The sequence below is a fragment of the Chanodichthys erythropterus genome, chromosome 13 (genome assembly GCF_024489055.1).
Source record: "Chanodichthys erythropterus isolate Z2021 chromosome 13, ASM2448905v1, whole genome shotgun sequence".
NCBI lineage: Eukaryota > Metazoa > Chordata > Actinopteri > Cypriniformes > Xenocyprididae > Chanodichthys > Chanodichthys erythropterus.
Window position 1 is genome coordinate 33,286,966 of NC_090233.1, and position 21,988 is coordinate 33,308,953.

Sequence of the window (21,988 nt, forward strand, 5' to 3'; positions counted from 1 at the left end):
CGAACTATAGTTCAGTATCTGTTGTACTGAAATCGAAACAGGAGGGAAAAAAGCGTGGCATAAGAATATAAAATGGAAAAAAAAAAAAGGTTACCTCTTTTACAAGGTCCAAAAATTGCTTATTGAGATTTTATTTGCTGTTGTTGAATTAACATGAATTTAATGAAGAATTTTTTTATTTTTATTTTTATTTTTTTTAAATCAGAATTCAATTATTATGGAGACTTATTATTTTCTTATATTCTTGAAAAAATATTTTTAGGCATTTATCATGAAACTCGGGTATACTCGGCTATACTTTCATTTAGCCAACCTGTTTGTGTTTAGTTATCATGAGAGACACCTTGATTATTCTCTGATTATTTTAATCTTTTATCTGTCCTGCTTACCGGCGTTTTGTTTGCTGGCTCTCTTGGCTTTAGATCTTGACTACCATTTACTGTAGTCAAGGAGACATTTGATTCCTTATTTAGGAGTGGAGAGCCTGTTAACAGACCCACCTGACAGTCAGGTGTGTCATCAGCTCTAGATGCCTCGCAAGACTGAATAGAAGGACTCAAACTCAAACCGGCAAGATGCCCCGCAGAAAAAATGATATTGCGATAACTGTGGATGATGGTAAGTAGATTTGAATATCAGAAGAGGACCATTCTGAAGCATATTGATTCAGTGTATACTAGTAGACTGTTCATTTTAGATGCATATGAATAGGTTAGGTAATCATTTGAAACTTTTATTTACTGTTCTGATGTAGCGGTTATATTCTGATATAGGGCAGTTGATGATTTTAAAACTGGTAGGCATGAGTGAGTGAGTGCTTGAATGATGACCCTTATTTAGCCAGTTTACCTAATATATGTTAATTGTTTTAATGATTAACACAATATAGCATGTATACCATGAAGTACACTCATCTGACAGGATGTTAAATAGTTGTGTTATTGAGGTATTGTGAAAGTATTTAAAATGAAAGAAATTAATATAGTTTATGTGTGTGTGCTACAGTTGGGATGGAAATCGATGCAGAATATGATAGTGGAAGTGACGGTAAGTTCTGAAGATGGTTGAATTTTTTTGTTTTATTTATATATTCAATATTTATCATTATATTATTACTTTTGATAATATTCAAAAATATTACTGTATTATTATTTTTATTTATTATTTTAAATAATGTGCATGTCATGCAGTCATCTTACATAATGTATTTAATATATATATACACTAAACACTTTTTCTCTTTTCAGTGGATTCAAAAAGAAGAGCAAGAGGCAGGAATAAACCTAAGCCTGCAGCTCGAGGAAGGAAAGCCAAGCCAGCAGATAGCGTGGAGGAGAGTGAAGAAGAGGAGGAGGAGGAGGCTCCACGGAAGAGAAAAGGCCGAAAGAAGAAGGAAGTAAGTGAAGACGAGAGTGAAGAAGAGCAGAAAGGAAGAAGGAAGAAAGCAGCGGGTGCGAAGAAGAGGGCTGCCAAGAAAGATGACTCAGAAGAGGAGAGCGAAGAGGAGAAAGTAGATAAAAGAAAAGGAGGGAAAAAAGGTGCAACTAAGAAGGAGAAAGAGGAGGAGAATAACAAAGAGAAGAAGGGGAATGGCAAAGCAGGAGGAAAAGGAGGTAAAGATAAACAGGAAGATAAGGATAAGAAAAAGATCAAAGGCAAACACAGCAGGTGCAGTATTCTCTAGCCTCCGTCTCCACGCCACACACACACACACACACACACACACACACACACACACGGTGCTGTTCAGTCTCAACACTCCTCATTACCTCCACAGCCATACACATCTATTGCCATCAAAGAACTTTTGAATGGAACTAAAACCTCTGAATATCCGCAAAAGTGTTGTTATCAGAATATTGTATTGTATTGACTGTATTGATATAAATATATATTATTTATTTAAAGATATATATCTTATGTCATATATATATATATATATATATATATATATATATATATATATATATAGATATATATATATATATATATTTATATATATATATATATATTATATATATATATATATGATTAAATCTTCCAACAAAAAAAGTATTATAGAGCTAGCCTTTTTTTTTTTTTCAGTAACCAATGTAAAATAGTATTGTTGTCATTGAAACATCCAACTGAAACCAAAAACCTGTAGCCATTCTTTTTTTTCTTTTGCCTTCCAACTGATGATCTGGAAGTGCTTTCCATGGCCATCCTGCTCACTAGAACTTTTGACTTGACTTGACTAGAACTCATTTTATGCACCAAAGCAACAATATCCTTGTGGAATATACTGTTAACCTGGACTTAAAGGACTGACTGCTGACTCTTGAGTCTCGGCTTTGTTCTGCAGCAGTTCATCCTCGGACAACAATTCAGAAGATGAGTCTTTATCTGAGGGTGAGATGGCCCGGCTAAAAGAGGAAGTGGAGGAGAAGAAAAAGCTGATAGCAACACTTCGAAACAAACCCTGGCGCATGAAGAGGAGACTCAAGTGCCTGAAGTAAAACGGATTTCCTTCTACTCATTGTTTGTGTTCTTGTTTCAGTCACCTTTAACTCAACTGAAGTTCATTTATTTAGCATGAGTTTCATGTTTGTTTATGTGCTTCATTAAAGCTTACAAGTTGCTGTGCTTCTGCTTTCTTGCATCTTCACATCTCTTAATGCACTTTAAGCTTATGTTTAAAGGAGCTCTTATTGGCTGAATATTCTTGCTGGCATGAAAGTAGTTTTGAATTATGAACAGACATGGCGCTTTTGAAGGTGACAAAAAGCTTCGGTAAAGAATCACCATCTTCCAAAATGCGCTCGATTGTACTTTGAGATAAAACACTTGACACAGAGACTACGCCAATGCATTCATTACCTAGTGGCCTCCGTCTGAACCTTTACCTCAGACTGCCCAGTGGAATTGACCAGTGTGGGTGACAAGTGAGAGTTTGGACAAGTGCCCTCAAAAGTTAGTAGAGACTGACACACTGCCCAAGAAAGCATCAGTAACTGCCAGAAAGGGGACATTCACTTGGCAAAGCTTCTAGATGGGTAACTTCTGGTAGGTGACAGGTGTGTTATGTTTTCATGAGCTTGACGCTGTTTTATGCATGCTGATGTTTCTTGAGGGCAGTCCTTGCATGCATGTTTGGGTGCAACTCCCTTCAGAGATCTCATGTACAAAGTGCCATAAGGTCATGTGGTCATGCCCAAACAATACACACATGTTGATATGGTGAACCACAGGTTATAATAAGGAGCTTTGGAGGTTTTCACTGAAGTTTAATTACTGTTTTCTCTGGATTGCATGGATTTATTGTTGAGTCTCTGTTAGTGTAATTGTAGTATAATAAAATAAGTTTTTCTAATTTTGTATTTCAAGAAACGAAAATTGTTTTTTATGACGTTTTAGTTCAGGTAACTTCAGTTCCCATACTATTTTCATGTGAAAACATTAAAGGGTTGGTTCACCCAAAAATAAAAAGGTGATCATTTACTCACCCTCATGTCCCCAGACAAAAGAAGTGGCCAACATCTGGTCCGCGTGTAATCCACATGTACCAGATGTGGGCCGGATCTTGGCCAACACTATGTTGCTGTCAGGGTCATTTCAAGTCAAACCTGTATAACTTACTTCTGCAGAAAAAAGGAGATATTTTGAAGAATGTTCCAACAGTTTTTGCCCATTCAATGAAAGTCAAAGGGGTCTAAAACAGCACAAGACCACTATGGACAGTATCTGCTTTTGCTTTCGAGTCATACGCAACAGATGGTTGTAAATGATGATGGAATTTTCACATTTAGGTCGGTTTGGCCAGCTATTGCTCTCACATATCTCTAGTTAGTCCATCCCATCTGCACTATTCACATTCATTATGCATTGATGAGTTAATTAATTGGCTGTAGCCTCAGGTTACGCAGTGTGAAGGTTGTGAGTGAAACATGATATTTTTCTTAGTGTTGTCTTTGGTGCTTACAACACAATGCTGAATGGTAATGCTGCATAATACAAGCAGAACCAGCCAGTAAGTAAATGGGCTGGTCCATCTACACATGTATAGCAGCATGCAAAGATCACAACCCCAACAGGACAGGAAGAAATATTCATGCCCTGTTGAAATCTGAAACAAAAACAGAATGTTTTGATATTGTGTCATACATATATATTTACATGATAATACGAATTTCTATTTATATAACCTGTTAGAGAAGCCCAGGGGTTTGTGGAAAAGTTTGAAGGGGCTTTGGGCAAAGGAAAAGGGAGGAGACTCTATGCATTCAAAGTCATGATGACTAAGGTACAGCATTACATATTCCACATTGACATGTTTCATTTTAAATGCAATCACTGAATATTTTTTGTTTGTTTGTTTCTCAGAAATTAATCAAATTCAATAGAGATTTTGAAAACTTCAAGACTGCATGCATTCCCTGGGAGAGTCGGATAAAAGAAGTGGAAAGTCTGTTCATCTCTGTTTATTTTCATTTTTATCGAAATCAGCATTTTCAGTGTTCAGTGTGTTTCTTATTCTCTTCTCATCTGTTTATTGTCACAGGTCACTTTGGGTCATCTGTTGCCTCCTACTTCATTTTCCTGCGGTGGATGTATGGATTAAACCTGGTTCTCTTTGGCTTTGTGTTTGGGCTTGTTGTTATTCCAGAGGTGAGATGTGATGCTAATATCTTTGTTTATACACCTTTTAGGCAATGTACAATACCATTCAAAAGTTTGGGGTCAGTAAGATGTTTTAATGTTTTTCAAAGTCTATTATGAGTTGACACGGGGGACAGGGAGGTCAGGACCCCCGCAGTTTGGAAAAGACATAAATCGACCCCCGCACTTTTGATAAGGGCTGCTTCAATCAGTCACACTATATCATCTTTTAGCTAAGGATATTATCTTTCAAATGAGACCATTTTCACATTTCTGTGAGCTTTCGCTTGTAAATAATCAACTGTTTTGTCATGGATGTGAACAGGAAATGCGCTCTCGAACGGAGATCTCCAAACAATTTGGTCCCCCCCCCCACTTTGAAAATGTCTCCTGCGCCCCTGATCACAGTAAATATAGTAATGTTGTGAATATTATTTCTATTTTCATATATTTTAAAATGCCATTTTTCAAGTGATGGCAAAGCTGAATTTCAGCAGCAAATATTCCAGTCTTCAGTGTCACACGATCCTTCAGAAATCATTCTAATATGCTGATTTGCTGCTCAAGAAACATTTATTATTATTATTATCAATGTTGAAAACAGTTGTGCTGCTTAATATTTTTGTGGAAACCATAATAATTTTTTTCAGGATTCTTTGATGAATATAAAGTTCAAACAAATGGCTTTTATATTAAATAGAAATCTTTTGTAACATTATACCTGTAAATGTTTATAATATATATATATATATATATATATATATATATATTTATATTTTTATTATTTTTTTTTTTTTTTTTTTTTTTTTTAAATCAACTTTATAATGGCAGTGTACATTCTGAATAAACATAAAGATTGATTCTTAATGTCTGCTGAAGATATTTTTACATCATTATTTTAAAAGCTACACTATTATGATCTGTGTCTTTCTGTTTGTAGGTACTGATGGGCATGCCTTACGGCTCCCTTCCCAGAAAAACAGTCCCAAGAGAGGAACAGGATAGTGCCATGGACTTCTCTGTCCTGTTTGAGTTTGGCGTAAGGATTTCTTTACTATTGGATTCTGTGTAAATTAGGTTGTAAGATTCCTATTGTCTTATTTGGATTTTACCTTTGGCAGGGTTATTGCAAGTACTCCATTCTGTTTTATGGTTACTACAATAATCAACGAAGTATTGGATTCCTGCAGTTCCGGTTACCTCTGTCATATCTTTTGGTTGGTGTTGGGATATTTGGCTACAGTCTTATGGTGGTTATCAGAACGTGAGTCTAATGACTACATCTGCAGCATTGACAGTATCGCTCTGTATAGAGTTTTACTCACTGACAATGCTCTTTTTGCTGAAAATATGCACACTCTTTCTCTCTTTTTTAAATGGCCTGACTTTTTCTTCTAGAATGGCAAGTAATGCCAATGAAGGAGGAGATGGAGCAGAGGACGGTAACTTCACCTTTTGCTGGAAGCTGTTTACTAGCTGGGATTACCTTATAGGAAACCCAGAGACAGCTGACAACAAATTCGCCTCCACCACCACAAGCTTCAAGGTTAATGATGACGCCAATAGTATCAAAGAATGGTGCACTGTGCTGTGAAAAATTGTTGGGTCAATATAGCTAGACTAATCAAATCCAACAATAATTGAGTCTTGTTCCCTAAGGAATCTATAGTGGATGAGCAGGAAAACCTAAAGGATGAGAACATTCACCTCCGCCGCTTTCTACGTGTCCTAGCCAACCTTCTCATCCTGTGCTGCTTGGGTGGGAGCGGATTCCTCATCTACACTGTGGTCAAAAGATCTCAAGAATTTGCCAAAAAGGACAGGAATGAATTGACATGGCTTCAAAAAAATGAGGTACCCCTTTCCTTTTACCCTTTTAATTAATTTTTTTTAATGTGATGGCATAAACAATGAAAATGTGAAACTCTGTTTCTTCTTCGGTCAGGTTGAAATTGTGATGTCACTGTTGGGCTTGGTGTGTCCACCTCTGTTTGAGGTTATAGGGGAGCTGGAAGACTATCACCCTCGAATCGCCCTAAAATGGCAGCTGGCCAGAATCTTCGCCCTCTTTCTGGGCAACCTCTACACTTTTCTGTTTGCGCTGTTTGATGAAGTCAATGCAAAGGTATGGCTAGTAATCATAAACATAATGAAAAGGGGATATTATTGTGCTTAAGAGTTTTGGGATGAGCCCTTATACATATGCTTGTTACATTTTATGTGAACCATTTCTTTGGTATTGTGTGTTCACAGCTTGAAAACGAGAAACAGATAAAAAATGAAACCATCTGGGCTCTTAAAGAGTACCATGCCAACTACACCTTACATCACAACGTCACAGAAAACATTCCACCTCCAAACATCTCCCCAGCTGATGTCATCAGGGGGCCATGCTGGGAGACAGAAGTTGGCATTGTAGGTACCGTCAGCACCAACATCGCCAAACTTGTCAGTAACAATAAGTGCTTAACCCTGCACAATGTTGCCTATTTTCAATGGAAAGTAGCTAAAGCCTGCTCGAAAAGTCACTACATGACGTAATGTGCCAGTTCTCAGCACTTTACATGTTTTCTCTCCTAATCATTGCTCACAAACTCAATTTCATTATGACCAAATGTCCAATAAAGCTGTTCTCATTTATATATTTTCTGTCAGACAACGGAACAAGTATAATATAGTGACTGACTGCATGTTAACAAGCAGTGCAAAATGTCACTAGGTGTGTTGCAAGCTGCTTTTTTGAGGAAAAATCTCCCTAAGTTAGCAACACTGACTCCGAAGAGCCCAACAAAATATTAGTCACAAAAATATAAAAGTAATCTAAAAAAAAGTTTGCATATCATTTTTGATAGATCAGGTTTTCATGGCTCATAGAGGCTGCTGTCCTACAGAGTTCAGCTCCAATCCCAATCAAACACACCTGAACCAGCTCATCATGGCCTGCGTCTGAAAGCTTAAAATGCTGTCTTCGGAGGATGCATTCCAAAGTAGGAAGGCATCAAGTCACGTCCGAATCCAATGTTATCTTCACTTCCTGTCTCCTGAGATACCTTCATCTGATTGATTTTTGAAGGCAGCATAGATATGTCCTTTGCTGCCTTTGATATCCAACAATCCTGTGCCAGATGACCTAGGAAATAAAGATGGCATCTGAAAGGTGCATTTGGTGGTTGGTTTGTGTGTAAACAAACATTTTTACCAACGTTTTCTACTTCTGATGTCATTTCTGGTGTGAAATTATTATTGTGGTTATTAAATATTCACTTCTCACCAAAGCTCGCTCTATTATTCCATATAATCTATCATTAAACCGTTACGCTGCCTCAGAAGTCTGTCTGCAGCCAGATTTGTGAGGTACCTTTGTGCGCAAATGCTGCCTACAAAGTCATTGCCTGTTTTTGGACACAGCCAAGGTGTTCAGGGTTACTTGAAAATGACAGGTAAGTGTGTTAAGGCAGGGTTGTAACGGAAGTCTGCAGGAAGGGAGAATATGAAGTTCACACTAATGGAAAAAAAAAACCCATCAAACTAGGCATAAATATGCAGTTTGGTGCAGATATTGTTATTTATATGGCCAAAAAGTAAGATGAAATTCTGATAGCTAGCAATGCTAAGCTAATAGACTACATAGCAGACTACTCACATAAAATGCATATAAATACCAGATGTTACTCTATATCTCTAAAATAATATGTCTTAGTAAGATTATATTTTAAAATGCGTTTTTTTTTTTTTTTTTTTTTTTTCGTAGATTTAATTGTAGGGGGCAAACACAATGCAATGCAATACAATGATGACTGAGAGAATGAACACCTGTTGTATCTTATTATCTTACATTTTAACATGATTTTTTAAATAATGTTTAATTAAAGGAAACTGAAGTTGCTGCAGTCTAGTAAATGTTAATCTTTAAATATTACTAACAATTATTACTCAATCAGAGTGTTGAAGGCGTGTAGTAGATTTTTTAGCACAGGTTTTTTAGCACAATTTTGATCATGCTGATAAGTTAAAGGTCTTAGAAATTCATGTATCAAATATAATTATATGGTTAAAATGTACTGTTTCAATTCCTTACAGGAGTTTGTGAAGCTCACCGTGTCCGACATCCAGGTGACATATCTGACCATTCTGATAGGGGACTTCCTACGAGCTGTGATTGTGAGATTCCTCAACTATTGCTGGTGTTGGGATCTGGAAGCTGGCTTTGTAAGTACAACCTCACACCCTGCTGTTATTCAAGTTACTCACGTAACACTGTGTAAACAAACTGCATCAGTTGGATGACCTCTGTCGTATGCACATTTTATTTGTTAAGATTAGTTCTTAGCATTTTTGCGATGATAGAACGTTCCCATCAAGAGCAGGGCAGATGGTAGAAACCTGACTGACCTTGATTATGTCAAGTTTTTGTGCTCAGAAATGAATGGCTATATGGCTTTGCCCTGTTGCCCTCATTTTCCTGTCACTCGATATAGGTAACATACTACTCACTCATCCGAGGTCAACTGAACACCATGAGAAGGTGGCAGGATAGGTGATAGGGCTGCTTTACAACCAGAGTCACAGAGAGACACACTACACCATTCAGGGCACTTAATTACAGAGAGAGAGAGAGAGAGAGAGAGAGAGAGGTATCTTTTTACGGTGACATCTCTTTCTATTTCTTGTTGTACATACAGATATTTATGCATATATGTATGTGTGTGTGTTTGTGTTTCTGCAGCCATCTTATGCAGAGTTTGACATCAGTGGTAATGTACTTGGGCTCATATTCAACCAGGGAATGATCTGGTAAGTAGATCATGCAAGTGAAAACACAGCATCTCTGGACAGTGTGATGATTTACATAATGTGTGCGTTTCAGGATGGGTGCATTTTATGCTCCTGGGCTGGTGGGAATAAACTTGTTGCGTCTTCTGAGCTCCATGTATTACCAGTGCTGGGCAGTGATGGCCTGTAATGTTCCCCATGAGAGAGTGTTCAAAGCCTCGCGTTCTAATAACTTCTACATGGGACTGCTTCTCCTCGTCCTCTTCCTCAGTCTCATGCCTGTGATCTACTCCATTATGACCCTGCCACCGTCTTTTGACTGTGGACCCTTCAGGTAGCTTTTAAACCTAAACAAGATGTATGTACTTATCCTTGAAAAGAATTGCTGTAGTCAAAAAGGCCAAAAAGGGGAAAAGGTACAGAATGCCTGAACTGCAACAAATTATTCCTGTAGGAATAGATTTGTTATCCCTATTTAATTATTAAAAATGGAAGACAATTTACGCCACATAAGAAAAGAAAATCATGCTTTTGTTAATCATGAGACATACTAAGTCATATTTATGCCATTAGCAGACATTATGATGCTAAGTCATGAGATTTAAAGTCGAAATTATGACATACGTAGTCATAATTATGTAAAAAAATTACTTATTTCATATGACTATTTCATATGCCATCATTTTGACTTTTTATACCATAATTGTTTTTTTTTTTTTTTTTTTTTAAGAATTAAGACATTTAATGCCATAATTACTTCTGTTTTTAATCTTTTTTTTTATCTCAATTATGCATGATTTCTTTTTCTTAAATGGGTGGAAATAGGCTTCCATAATTAAAGTCACATTATTAATGGAGATCTCATAAATACTTAGCTAAGAGGTTATAAACTGTGATTAAATAAGCAGTGATTATGTAATTTACAGTATCTCACAGAAGTGAGTACAGCCCTCACATTTTTATAAATATTTTATTATACCTTTTCATTTGACAACACTGAAGAAATTACACTTTGCTACAATGTAAAGTAGTGAGTGTACAGCTTGAATAACAGTGTAAATTTGCTGTCCCCTCAAAATAACATACAGTCATTAATGTCTAAACCGCTGGCCACAAAAGTGAGTACACCCCTAAGTAAAAATGTCCAAATAGGATGCCCCACAGATGCTCAATGGGGTTTAGGTCTGGAGACATGCTTGGCCAGTCCATCACCTTTACCCTCAGCTTCTTTAGCAAGGCAGTGGTCGTCTTGGAGGTGTGTTTGGGGTCGTTATCATGTTGGAATACTGCCCTGCGGCCCAGTCTCCGAAGAGTGGGGATCATGCTCTACTTCAGTATGTCACAGTACATGTTGGCATTCATCATGGTTCCCAGAATGAACTGTAGCTCCCCAGTGCCGGCAGCACTCATACAGCCCCAGACCATGACACTTCCACCTCCATGCTTGACTGTAGGCAAGACACACTTGTCTTTGTACTCCTCACCTGGTTGCCGCCACACACGCTTGACACCATCTGAACAAAATAAATTTATCCTGGTCTCATCAGACCACAGGACATGGTTCCAGTAATCCATGTCCTTAGTCTTCTTGTCTTCAGCAAACTGTTTGCGGGCTTTCTTGTGCATCATCTTTAGAAGAGGCTTTCTTCTGCCATCCAATTTGATACAGTATGCGGCGTATGGTCTGAGCACTGACAGGCTGACCCCCAAACCCTTCAATTTCTTGAAGCAATGCTGGCAGCACTCATACGTCTATTTCCCAAACACTACCTCTGGATATTACGATGAGCACGTGCACTCAACTTCTTTGGTCGACCATGGCGAGGCCTGTTCTGAGTGGAACCTGTCCTGTTAAACCGCTATATGGTCTTGGCCACCGTGCTGCAGCTCAGTTTCAGGGTCTTGGCAATCTTCTTATAGCCTACGCCATCTTTATGTAGAGCAACAACTGTTTTTTTCAGATCCTCAGAGAGTTCTTTGCCATGAGGTGCCATGTTGAACTTCCAGTGACCAGTATGAGAGAGTGAGAGCGATAACACCAAATTTAACACACCTGCTCCCCATTCACACCTGAGAACTTGTAACACTAACGAGTCGCATGACACCGGGGAGAGATAATGGCTAATTGGGCCCAATTTGGACATTTTCACTTAGGGGTGTACTCACTTTTGTAGCCAGCGGTTTAGACATTTAATGGCTGTGTGTCGAGTTATTTTGAGGGGACAGCAAATTTACACTGTTATACAAGCTGTACACTCACTACTTTACATTGTAGCAAAGTGTCATTTCTTCAGTGTTGTCACATGAAAAGATATAATAAGATATTTACCAAAGTGTGCGGGGTGTACTCACTTCTGTGAGATACTGTATTTGCAGGATATTTTGTCTTAAAATGTTACAAAAACATCTTGTAACACTATAACAAGCTTGATTCATGTTGGTCCATTAATATGGAATAAAAATAATTATTTTTTAAATTGTCATGCATTTTTAGACCAGCAAAAATAAAATAAAATAAAATAAAGGGCCTAGAGCATGAACTCAGACATTTTTTTATTTTAATTTTGATCAATAAAAGATCCATGTCTCTCCACAGTGGAAAAGATATGATGTATGATGTGATCATGGAGACTATAGAGAAGGACTTGCCACCATTTATGGCCGACATCTTCAGTTATGCATCCAACCCAGGCCTCATAATGTCTGCAGTCTTGCTCATGGTGTGAGTAGTCACCTAATGTCAATGTGGCGAGCAGGGTGGGCGAGAGCCGTGAGGGAATGGCGCGAGGCCGGTGACGCGGGAAATAATGAACTCCACCTGCAAGGCACACCGGCCTTGAGTCTCTCACGGCTCTCGCCCGCCCTACTCGCCACAGTCAAGTATAAAGGTAAATGTTATATGATTTACTTGCATTTAATAAAAGTACCTGTCTGTCTTGTCTCTGACAGGTTGGCGATTTATTACCTGAATGCTGTGTCCAAAGCATATCAGAACGCTAACTTGGAATTAAAACGCAAAATGCAAATGGTTGGTAAACATTTTTTGTAAATGATGGTAAAACTGTGTGACCTGTGACTTCAGCAGTGTCAGCTATTGGTGTATATTTTCTGCTCCATCATTTAGCAAAGAGATGAGGAGAAGAACAGGAGGAACAACAAGGACAGCACCAACCAGGTGATGAAAGACCTGGAGGATCTTATGCCCAACAAGTCCCTGATTCCCCCTCCATCTGCTGAAGAGGCTGGTCAGTGGGCTAAACAACTCATTGAACTAGTCATGACATGTTTCTTTTTGCTGTGTTTCCCCTACTGGTCCAGACATTGTAGGAGTTACTTCCAAAATCATAAAACTTGAGTCTGGAACAGTCTTCATTTCACAGAGTTTCAGTTTCTGTGAAAACTTACCATTTTTATTACAGAGAAACCAACTGACCAGCTTAGCAAGTCACCAAAAGTGACAGGCAAACCAGGCGCTGCAGCTACCGGCAAAGGGGTACATGTCCAGAGGGATGTGTCTTTGGCTGCGGCAAATCCTCGGGCACCAGTAACTCGCCCTCCAGGTCCCAGGCCACCCGGGCCTCTCCCAGGTAATGGCCGTGGACCTCCACCAGGTCAAGGGAGGGGAAGAGGGAGAGGTGGACCACCACCACGAAGATAGAGCTTGAAGAATGTATATAGAAACACACTCCACAGTCATACTAAATATGGGTCTAAATCAAATTGTCATTCTATTACAGTGTGGAGGTTCTGTAGTTGTACATATTTTATTATTTTTTTTGTGTAAAATGTATTTGTATGCCATTTAAATAAGTGCAATAAAAGGTTTATTGATATAAATGTCTGTGGTGGTTTATTCATCCAATAATTTCCATTATCATTGCAAACAGATCAGCATGCTAGGATGAAATAAACATGTTTTCATGAATAAAATTCCCTTCTTCTGTGCCTTTATGCTTGGATACTTTCAGTTTCACAGAAAAAAAAAAAACATTCAAAGATATTTTGTCTAAAGATAAATCAAATTATTATATGTGAAGTGAAAAGTATTGGGAATCCAGTATGTTGAATAGCTGACCCAGAGTCCAGTCATCTTTTTTTTTTCATAATTTGTGGTCCCTTATACTTATATTTATTATAAATAAATAAGTAGAATAGTAGGCTTCTTTAATTACAAGAGCTTCGTGTACTTTCACAAGCAAGAATGCAATTTTATAATCCTTCTAATCGAGTCTGCTTTCTCTTTCCTCCTCGATTTGTAATAATAGGCTGTAATCTTTTAGATCAGAAGTGTGGGTTTTAAAACACTGCCATCGTGTGGAAACGCGCATTGTATTGTTTTTAAATAACATTTTCTTCCGTTCATCAGTAGGCTATATAGGTATATATAATATAGTATATATATTAAAAATATATATATATTATATATATATTAAAAAAAAAAAAAAAAAAAATATATATATATATATATATATATATATATATATATATATATATATATATATATATATATATATATATATAATATATATTTTTTAATCTCATTGGCTTTCTTTCATGCTTTGATAATCTCGACGCCCCCTAGTGTTGTCCTCTACTTCTGGGAGTCAGTGGTGGTTTGTGCAGTCATGGAGACGCGCTCTTAAAGAGTCCTCGAGCGCAGCCATTTTCCAGATGGTGTAACTTTGGAAGTCTTTGATTGTAAACGCGGGATCTGTAAGGAGCGGTTTCAAAGGTAAGATATGCACATTACTTTATTTAGTTTGCCTATTTGTCCTTTCTGGTTCTGTCGGTTTTTCGTTACTATCTTCAGGATGTCGTTTTATTTGTACAGGTAAATATACATTCGTACAAAAACAGCTATTATAAAGTTTTAATTTCCCTAAAGTTTCTTCTTTAAATATAGAATAGAATGGTGTATTATGCTTTATGCATCACGGCCCTATTTTTAAATAATTATTTCAGCATATCACAGTCATTCTCTCTCTCTCTATTTTTTTTCTTTTTTCTTTTGCAGTGAATGCCATGTATCTTGAGGAGATTTACCGCACAACTACGTCTGGAGTGACCCTGTTGCTCTTTGCTTTCGCTCTGCTCTTGTTGGCTCTCCGTGGTCGACAGAGAGGACCAGGCTGCTCCTTTCCCCCAGGTCCCAGACCTTGGCCGTTAGTGGGCAACCTTTTCCAGATAGGGGAACAAATCCATTTGTCATTAACAAACCTGAGGGTTCAGTATGGAGATGTGTTCCAGATGCAAATGGGTTCTCTTGTGGTAGTTGTTTTGAGCGGCTATTCTACAATCAAGGAGGCTCTGGTACGGCAAGGAGAGGCATTTGCTGGACGTCCTGACCTTTTTACATTCTCTGCAGTTGCTAATGGCACCAGTATGACATTTAGTGAGAAGTATGGCGAAGCTTGGGTGCTTCACAAAAAGATCTGCAGAAATGCCCTGAGGACTTTCTCCCAAGCTGAGCCCAGAGACTCAAGCGCCTCTTGTCTTTTGGAGGAACGTATCTGCACAGAGGCCATGGAGATGGTGGAGGCTCTGAAGGAACAAGGAGAAAAGGTTGGAGATTCAGGGCTCGACCCAGTTAAGTTGCTAGTGACCTCAGTTGCCAATGTGGTTTGCACTCTGTGTTTTGGCAAGCGGTATGCCCATAACGATAAAGAGTTCCTCACCATCGTCCACATCAATAATGAAGTGCTGCGCCTCTTTGCTGCAGGGAATCTGGCAGATTTTTTCCCTATCTTCCGTTACCTGCCCAGTCCGTCTCTGCGAAAGATGGTCCAGTACATTGGCAGAATGAACAGCTTCATGGAGCGCAACATCAGTGAACATCTTATCACCTTTGATAGGGTAATGTTGAAATAAACAAATGAGAAAACAAAATATTCCTACAGGAACATGATTATTTTATCTCAGAGATGAGTGGCAGGTTGTTAGTCTCAGAAGCCTCAAATTACATCTCTTCTCATGAGATGAGAATGAGATCAGATGAGGTTATCAGGACCTGGACCTGTTATGAATATACTTCATGCATGCGTACATGCTTCATTAGCAGAAAATCTGTCAGCATGCTTGCATTTACAGAGGTTTACGTTTGTTTAGGGTTGGCATGATTTTTTGGAACAAGTCTCTTATGCTCACAAAGGCTGCATTTATTTAAAGGTGCAATATGTAATATTTTTGCAGTAAAATATCCAAAAACCACTAGGCCAGTGTTATATATTTTTTTATATATTATTTGTACACTTGAGTACTTACAATATCCCAAATGTTTCCAAATATTTGTAAATCGTGAGAAAATTGCAATTTTAACCATAGCTCCGGGACGTGTGAGGAGTCGCCTGCCAATTGCGGTTTCCGGTTTTATTTTGTAGAAACCATGGAAACACCAAAGACACTTTAAAATATTACACATTTTAATAGACAAGGCAACATCTGTTTTGATATATTTATAGACAGAAAACGGATTGTTATTATACAGCTCAACATGTTTAGTCTTATTGTTTAAATCAATTTTCTTGATTTTTTTCGAGTACCATGCTTTACCATGCCTCAGAGAAAAACACTATTTTGTCAAATAGCTAACATAGCATAATCAGATGCAGCTTTATTTTTAGTAACAGTAATACATAATTTTCTCCATCATACAATACATTTTAAAATTAATTGCATGCCATTTATCAACACAAGACATCCAATATTTAATATTATATTCTAAAATCGATCTAGGTTACTGCAGTGTCTCACAGCAGCCACCGAGCGAACGCACAGAGTAACATTATAAAATTTTCGAAACACTCAAATGTATCTAATATGATAAACAGAGCTGTGTTACCTCATACTCATGACTGGAAAAGCGCGAGCGGCGACGGCGTCATAATAAAGTTCCGCTGCTCGTGAGGCGTGTGTTTCGCAATCGCTCCAGCGACCTCGTTCAGCTCCCACACACAGTTGGTCCTGCTCTGCTTCATACTACAGTAACGTTAATAATTGCATCCATGAACATGATTTGTTCCAGAGTCATATCCCTATTCTTTTGCACCGTCCGTTGAGATGGAGACCACATGTCCCAAGATTCCGCTCTAAAACTTGGCGTCATCAAGCTACGCCTTTGTTTTGAAAAGGCTTCTAGCAACTTCTAGTGGACAAAATTATTACATATTGTACCTTTAATCAAAATACAATTCAGTAAATTCAATAAAACAGTAACATTGTGAAATGTTATGACATTTTAAATAATTCTTTTCTGTTTTAATATAAATATATGTTATTATATATGTATAACAAATATGTAATATGTTATTTATTCCTGTGATGGCAAAGCTCAATTTTCTGCATCATTACTTGATTGAAGCTGATTTAGCACTAAAGTAACATTTCTTGTTGTTAGCAATTTTGAAAATAACTGTCTTTACTGTTACTTCTGATCAATTTAATTCATCCTTGCTGAAAAAAAAAAATCAATTTCTTTCTTTCCAAAAAAAAAAAAAAAAAAATCTTACTGACCTCAAACTTTGAAAAGTATGGTATAATGGTATTTTTTTTTTTATACTGTACGTTGTGGTCAGTAACTATTTGATCCGACCTATACTCCAAAATATGAGATTTCTCTTTCAGAGCTCCTGTGAAGTGATGCTTTGTTTCTGTTTATACGAACATATTCACATACACAGTTGAATTTGGTATAAACAATTTATGCATGTGTGGAGAAGGCACCCGCATACATTGCCAGGAACAAGATGGATGTAAATGTCATATAAAAGCGAGTATACATTCATAGTTTATTTTTCTGCATTTTGAACATTTTGCCAATCTGATTCTCTGTTTTTTTTGTACAGAACTGTATCCGGGACATCACTGATGCTCTCATAGCAATGTGTGAGGACAGGCAGGAGGACGAGGAAACGGCCATGCTCAGCAACTCACAGATTGTCCACAGTGTCATTGACATCTTCGGAGCCGGTGAGAGACCAGGAGTCAAGACATTAAATGTGCTAATGTCAACAGCATTGTACTCTTAGAAATACAACAGACAAATTTACATCCAGAACCAGATGTTTTTCCTGGCTCTTTGTTGTCACAGGGGAGGCACTGCAGACTGATCTAGAAACAGACCTTGAGTTTTTCTGAGAATTTGCTTTAGATGTATGCGTTTCATCTGCTCTTGGCTCATGCTGTTCATTCCTGTTTCAGTTTATGCATCTTGGTAGTTCTAGTTCATTTAATAGTATTTAACAAACCCCCATGAGGAGCGTAAACCATTCCTTTGCATTCTTTTAGCCTGAGAACGTTGTGGGTTTTCAACCCACAGCATGTCTTGCCCATAACCTAATTGTGACTTGTGTCTTGAGGCTGTTTACAGATTATTATCATAACCAATGCCATTTTTCCTTGTAGGTTTTGACACTATCATCACCGGTTTGCAGTGGAGCCTTTTATACCTGATCAAGTTTCCAGACATCCAGGCTAAAATCCTCCAGGAGATAGGTGAAGACTAGAAAGGGCCAATCAAAACAACATTGTGTTTACTGGAAAAAAACAAAACGCTTTCTTCGGTTGTGCTGTGGCATCCTGGGGAAACTGGATCTGCATTAGCTGGGATTTGTGGTTTGTTTTGAGGCAGACACAGGAAACCAAAAATTATAGACAATTTGATACACAATTTTGAAAGTGGAGCTTAAAAGATGTAAACATAAACAGGAAATTATTTTGTTTAAATGAGATTTTATCTACACGGCTATTCAGAAGTAACTGCAAACAGCAATTTAGTATGATCTGCTGAACTCATAGAGATGAACTCTGTAATAATGTATACTAGATCAAATTTGCAATGTGCAAGCTAAAGTTCAGAAGCTTGCTTTTGTCCCACAATTCAGTTTCTTTTGCAGTCTGTGGGTGTTATCTTGCCAATAAATTGCAGGGGTCAACTCAGCGTAATGAGCTCATATTTCCTCAATGGGCTTAGAGTTTAGCCCACTTGGGACTCACACGACTGGTCACAGTAATATGTTGACGCCAGAATCCCTCTGGACCTAAAAAACGAATGCGTTCTGTCATGAAAGCGTCCTGCATTTTGTTATAGTTTTTTTTTTTTTTTTCTTTTAAAGAAGTGCTAAAATGATTATTGAGGTCCAAAATAATTCAGTTTAAAATTCCTGAAGTATTTCTTCATCATCTGTTCTGTGTGTTTATTATTTGCTATATGTGCTTTCCTAGATAACCAGGTTGGCATGAACAGGTTTCCACAGTTTAAAGACAAGCCAAACATGCCGTACACAGAAGCTTTCATATTTGAAGTGTTTCGTCATGCGTCCTACATGCCTTTCACTATACCTCACTGGTGAGTCCATTTTTCTTTCTGTTGGTTTATAGTATTATAGTATCATACTGTAATCATAGGTCTGCATTCATAAACAGGTACTCATATTTTCCTCCGTCATGTTATCTAGCACAACTGAAAATATTACACTGAATGGATACTTCATCCCCAAAGACACATGTGTGTTCATCAACCAATATCAAGTCAATCACGACATGCAAGTATCACGTTCCTGCCACATTGTTTTTACAATTAGTTTCCTTAGGCTTTAACAAACTTTAATAAATACAATTTTTGTCATTATTTGCCAAAAAGGGATATTTGGGGTGATCCTGAGGCTTTCCGACCCGAACGATTCCTCACCCTGTCTGGCCATCTAAATAAAAATGTCACTGAGAAGGTAATGATATTTGGCATGGGAATACGGCGTTGTCTCGGTGACAGCTTTGCCCGTCTGGAGATGTTTGTGTTCTTAACCACCCTGTTGCACCGTCTGCACATTGAGAATATTCCAGGGCAGGAGCTTGACCTGAGCTCTACATTTGGCCTCACCATGAAGCCCAGGCCCTTCCGAATAAAAATCTCACCTCGTAACTAAACTATTATGCTCTCAGTGCTCCATATGTTATGTTTTATGCACACCAAATGGACCTACAATGCACCTCAGAATCATTGCTGGAGTCACAGCACAAAGCTAATGCTGGCCATCACTGGACTGCTAAGCTAATTCGTCACTAACTATCATGTGGTCTTTTCTCTACCTCTGTTTTAAATGTTTTAGTAGTTTTTTTTTGTTACTTGAATGTTTACTTTTGTTGATCAATTTGAGATTATCAGTATTTGTGATTAATGCATGAAGTTTTAAGCTTGTAAGTGGTCTGGATACTGTTTTTCGCAGATATCTGAAACATTAAAGATGGCCACAATGTGTATTTAAGTGGCATTGGAGGTTTCAACAGATCTACTTGTTGAAAATGTGCTTTGTGTTATTTAAATTGAACCAGTGAGAGAGAATCAGAATTTATTTTACTGATGATTTTGCATTAATGAACAAATATTGTTAATAATTAATAAAATGTAATCAAAGTTAATATAATATATTGACTATACAAAATTATATATTTATAATACTTTAAAATTGTCAAGTCTCTATTATATCACTAAACTATGTTAACCATCACACAACTTAATAGAATAAAGGATAGTTAAAACCACTAAAATGTGCATTTGCTGCTTTTTTTTCTTTTCTTTTTTCAAAGTTTGTGAAGAGAGATGACTGATTCAGATCTGTTTGTGTCTCAGAATATAGCATGAGCTTGTATTAATGTACACCACTGTTTAAAAGTTTGGGGACAGTAAGATGTTTTTTAGAAGAAATAATACATGATTTTAGCAAGGATGTATTAAATTAAGACTTTTACATTGTTACAAAAATATTATAAATAAATGCTGTTCTTTTGAACTTTTTATTCATCAAAGAATCCTGAAAGAATATATTTTTTATAACACTGTGAAATGTGACTTGATCACCAAATCAGCATATTAGAACGATTTCTGAAGGATCATGTGACACTGAAGACTGGAGTAATGATGCTGAAAATTCAGCTTTGCCATCACAAGAATAAATTACATTTTAAAATATACACTCACTGGCCACTTTATTAGGTGCTCATTAACACAACTTACTAATTAGCCAATCACATGGCAGCAACTTAATACATTTAGGCATGACATGGTCAAGAGAATCTGCTGAAGTTCAAACTGAGCATCAGAATGGGAAAGAAAGACTTTGAATGGCATGGTTGTTGGTGTCAGATTGGCTAGTCTGGGTATTTCAGAAACTGCTGATCTACTGTGATTATTTACACACAACCATCCCTACAGCTTACAAAGAATGATCAAAAAAAAGGAAAATACCCAGTGAGTGGCAGTTCTGTGGGCGAAAATGCCTTGTTGATGCCAGAGGTCAGAGGAGAATGGCCAGACTGGTTCAAATTGATAGAAAGGCAACAGTAACTCAAATAACAACTTGTTAGAACCGAGGTCTGCAGAAGGGCATCTCTGAATGCAAAACATGCTTGAAGAAGATGGGCAACAGCAGCAGAAGATCACACCGGGTGCTGCTCTGTTCAACTATAAGAACAGGAAACAATTCGCACAGGCTCACCAAAATTGGACAATAGAAGATTGGAAAAATGAGATCTCTGGGGCCAGTTGCATAAACTTAGTGACTATATTAAGACCGTGTCTTAAAAACTAGTTTGACCAACTTGCAGTTAACCAAGGGGTAAGCAATGTTGTTTTTCCAATTCAAATTACACCAGTCTACCTTTTTATGTAACGGACTTTAAAAAATTAGAACCACTCTTCAAGAAAAATATTAGTGTCTTAACTTTTAAGACTAGTCTAAGTGGTTTATGCAACCGGCCCCTGGGCTGGCCTCAGTCTCAATTTCTGCTGCAACATTCAGATGGTAGGGTCAAAATTTGGCATAATATGAAATCATAGATCCATCCTGCCTTGTGTGGTGTAATGGTGTGGGAGATATTTTCTTGGCACACTTTGGGACATTTAGTATCAATTGAACATTGTTATCCAATCATCTCTTGAACATGAGTTGGCCTCCACAGTCACCAGATCTCAATCCAATAGAGCACCTTTGGGATGTGGTGGAACAAGAGATTTGCATCATGGATGTGCAGCCGAAAAATCTGCAGCAACTGCGTGATGCTATGATGTCAGTATAGACTAGTGATGGGTCGTTCTTTTACGTGAACGTAGGGAGCCGGCTCACATATCTGAAGAGCCGACTCTATTTTAAAAATATAGCCTATAGAAATTAAATCATTATGTAATGAATGATTTTAATTTTATTTAAAACAATAGACTAATAATTCAAAGAAAAACACAAAAAAATATAATTATATAAGCCTAGGTGCACACACTAGAGATGGGCATTCTGGCTCTTTTTCGTGAGCCGGCTCGTCATAGTCAAACCTATCGTAGTCAAAGTCATAGTTAAAACATTTATTATTTAAAGAGCCATTTATGAGCCAAAAGAGCCGGCTCTTTTCAGTGAGCTGAGTCAAACGAGCCGGCTCACGAAAAATAGCCGGAATGCCCATCACTATTATAGACCAAAATCTCTGAGGAATGTTTCCAGTTCCTTGTTGTATCTATGCTACAAAAAAGGCAATTCTGAAGGCAAAAGGGGCTCCAACCCAGTACTAGCACGGTGTACCTAATAAAGTGGCC

At 37.6% G+C, this 21,988-nt stretch overlaps 2 protein-coding genes across 3 annotated transcripts; both read left to right on the plus strand.

Moving 5' to 3' along the window:
- The first annotated feature begins 575 nt into the window (after window positions 1–575).
- tmc2b (transmembrane channel-like 2b) lies at window positions 576–13,069 on the plus strand. The gene is made up of 20 exons (XM_067406847.1): window positions 576–618; window positions 1,006–1,047; window positions 1,248–1,668; window positions 2,345–2,494; window positions 4,192–4,282; window positions 4,363–4,444; window positions 4,541–4,647; window positions 5,579–5,677; window positions 5,760–5,902; window positions 6,037–6,184; window positions 6,298–6,492; window positions 6,584–6,763; window positions 6,892–7,053; window positions 8,719–8,847; window positions 9,365–9,432; window positions 9,506–9,745; window positions 12,008–12,133; window positions 12,361–12,439; window positions 12,536–12,656; window positions 12,831–13,069. Exons 1-20 carry the CDS (start codon window positions 576–578, stop codon window positions 13,067–13,069), a joined length of 2,865 nt encoding a protein of 954 aa, XP_067262948.1.
- Window positions 13,070–14,040: 971 nt separating this feature from the next.
- On the plus strand, window positions 14,041–20,001 carry cyp1d1 (cytochrome P450, family 1, subfamily D, polypeptide 1). Of its 2 annotated transcripts, none has more exons than XM_067406705.1 (7): window positions 14,041–14,143; window positions 14,426–15,264; window positions 17,253–17,376; window positions 17,812–17,901; window positions 18,631–18,754; window positions 18,864–18,950; window positions 19,049–20,001. In XM_067406705.1, the coding sequence occupies exons 2-7, from the start codon at window positions 14,434–14,436 to the stop codon at window positions 19,329–19,331; spliced, it is 1,539 nt and encodes a 512-aa protein (XP_067262806.1). In that variant the 5' UTR covers window positions 14,041–14,143; window positions 14,426–14,433; the 3' UTR covers window positions 19,332–20,001. The 2 variants fall into 2 exon arrangements, with proteins under 2 accessions (XP_067262806.1, XP_067262807.1); XM_067406706.1 differs by having other exon boundaries at window positions 14,426–14,973.
- Window positions 20,002–21,988: the final 1,987 nt, after the last annotated feature.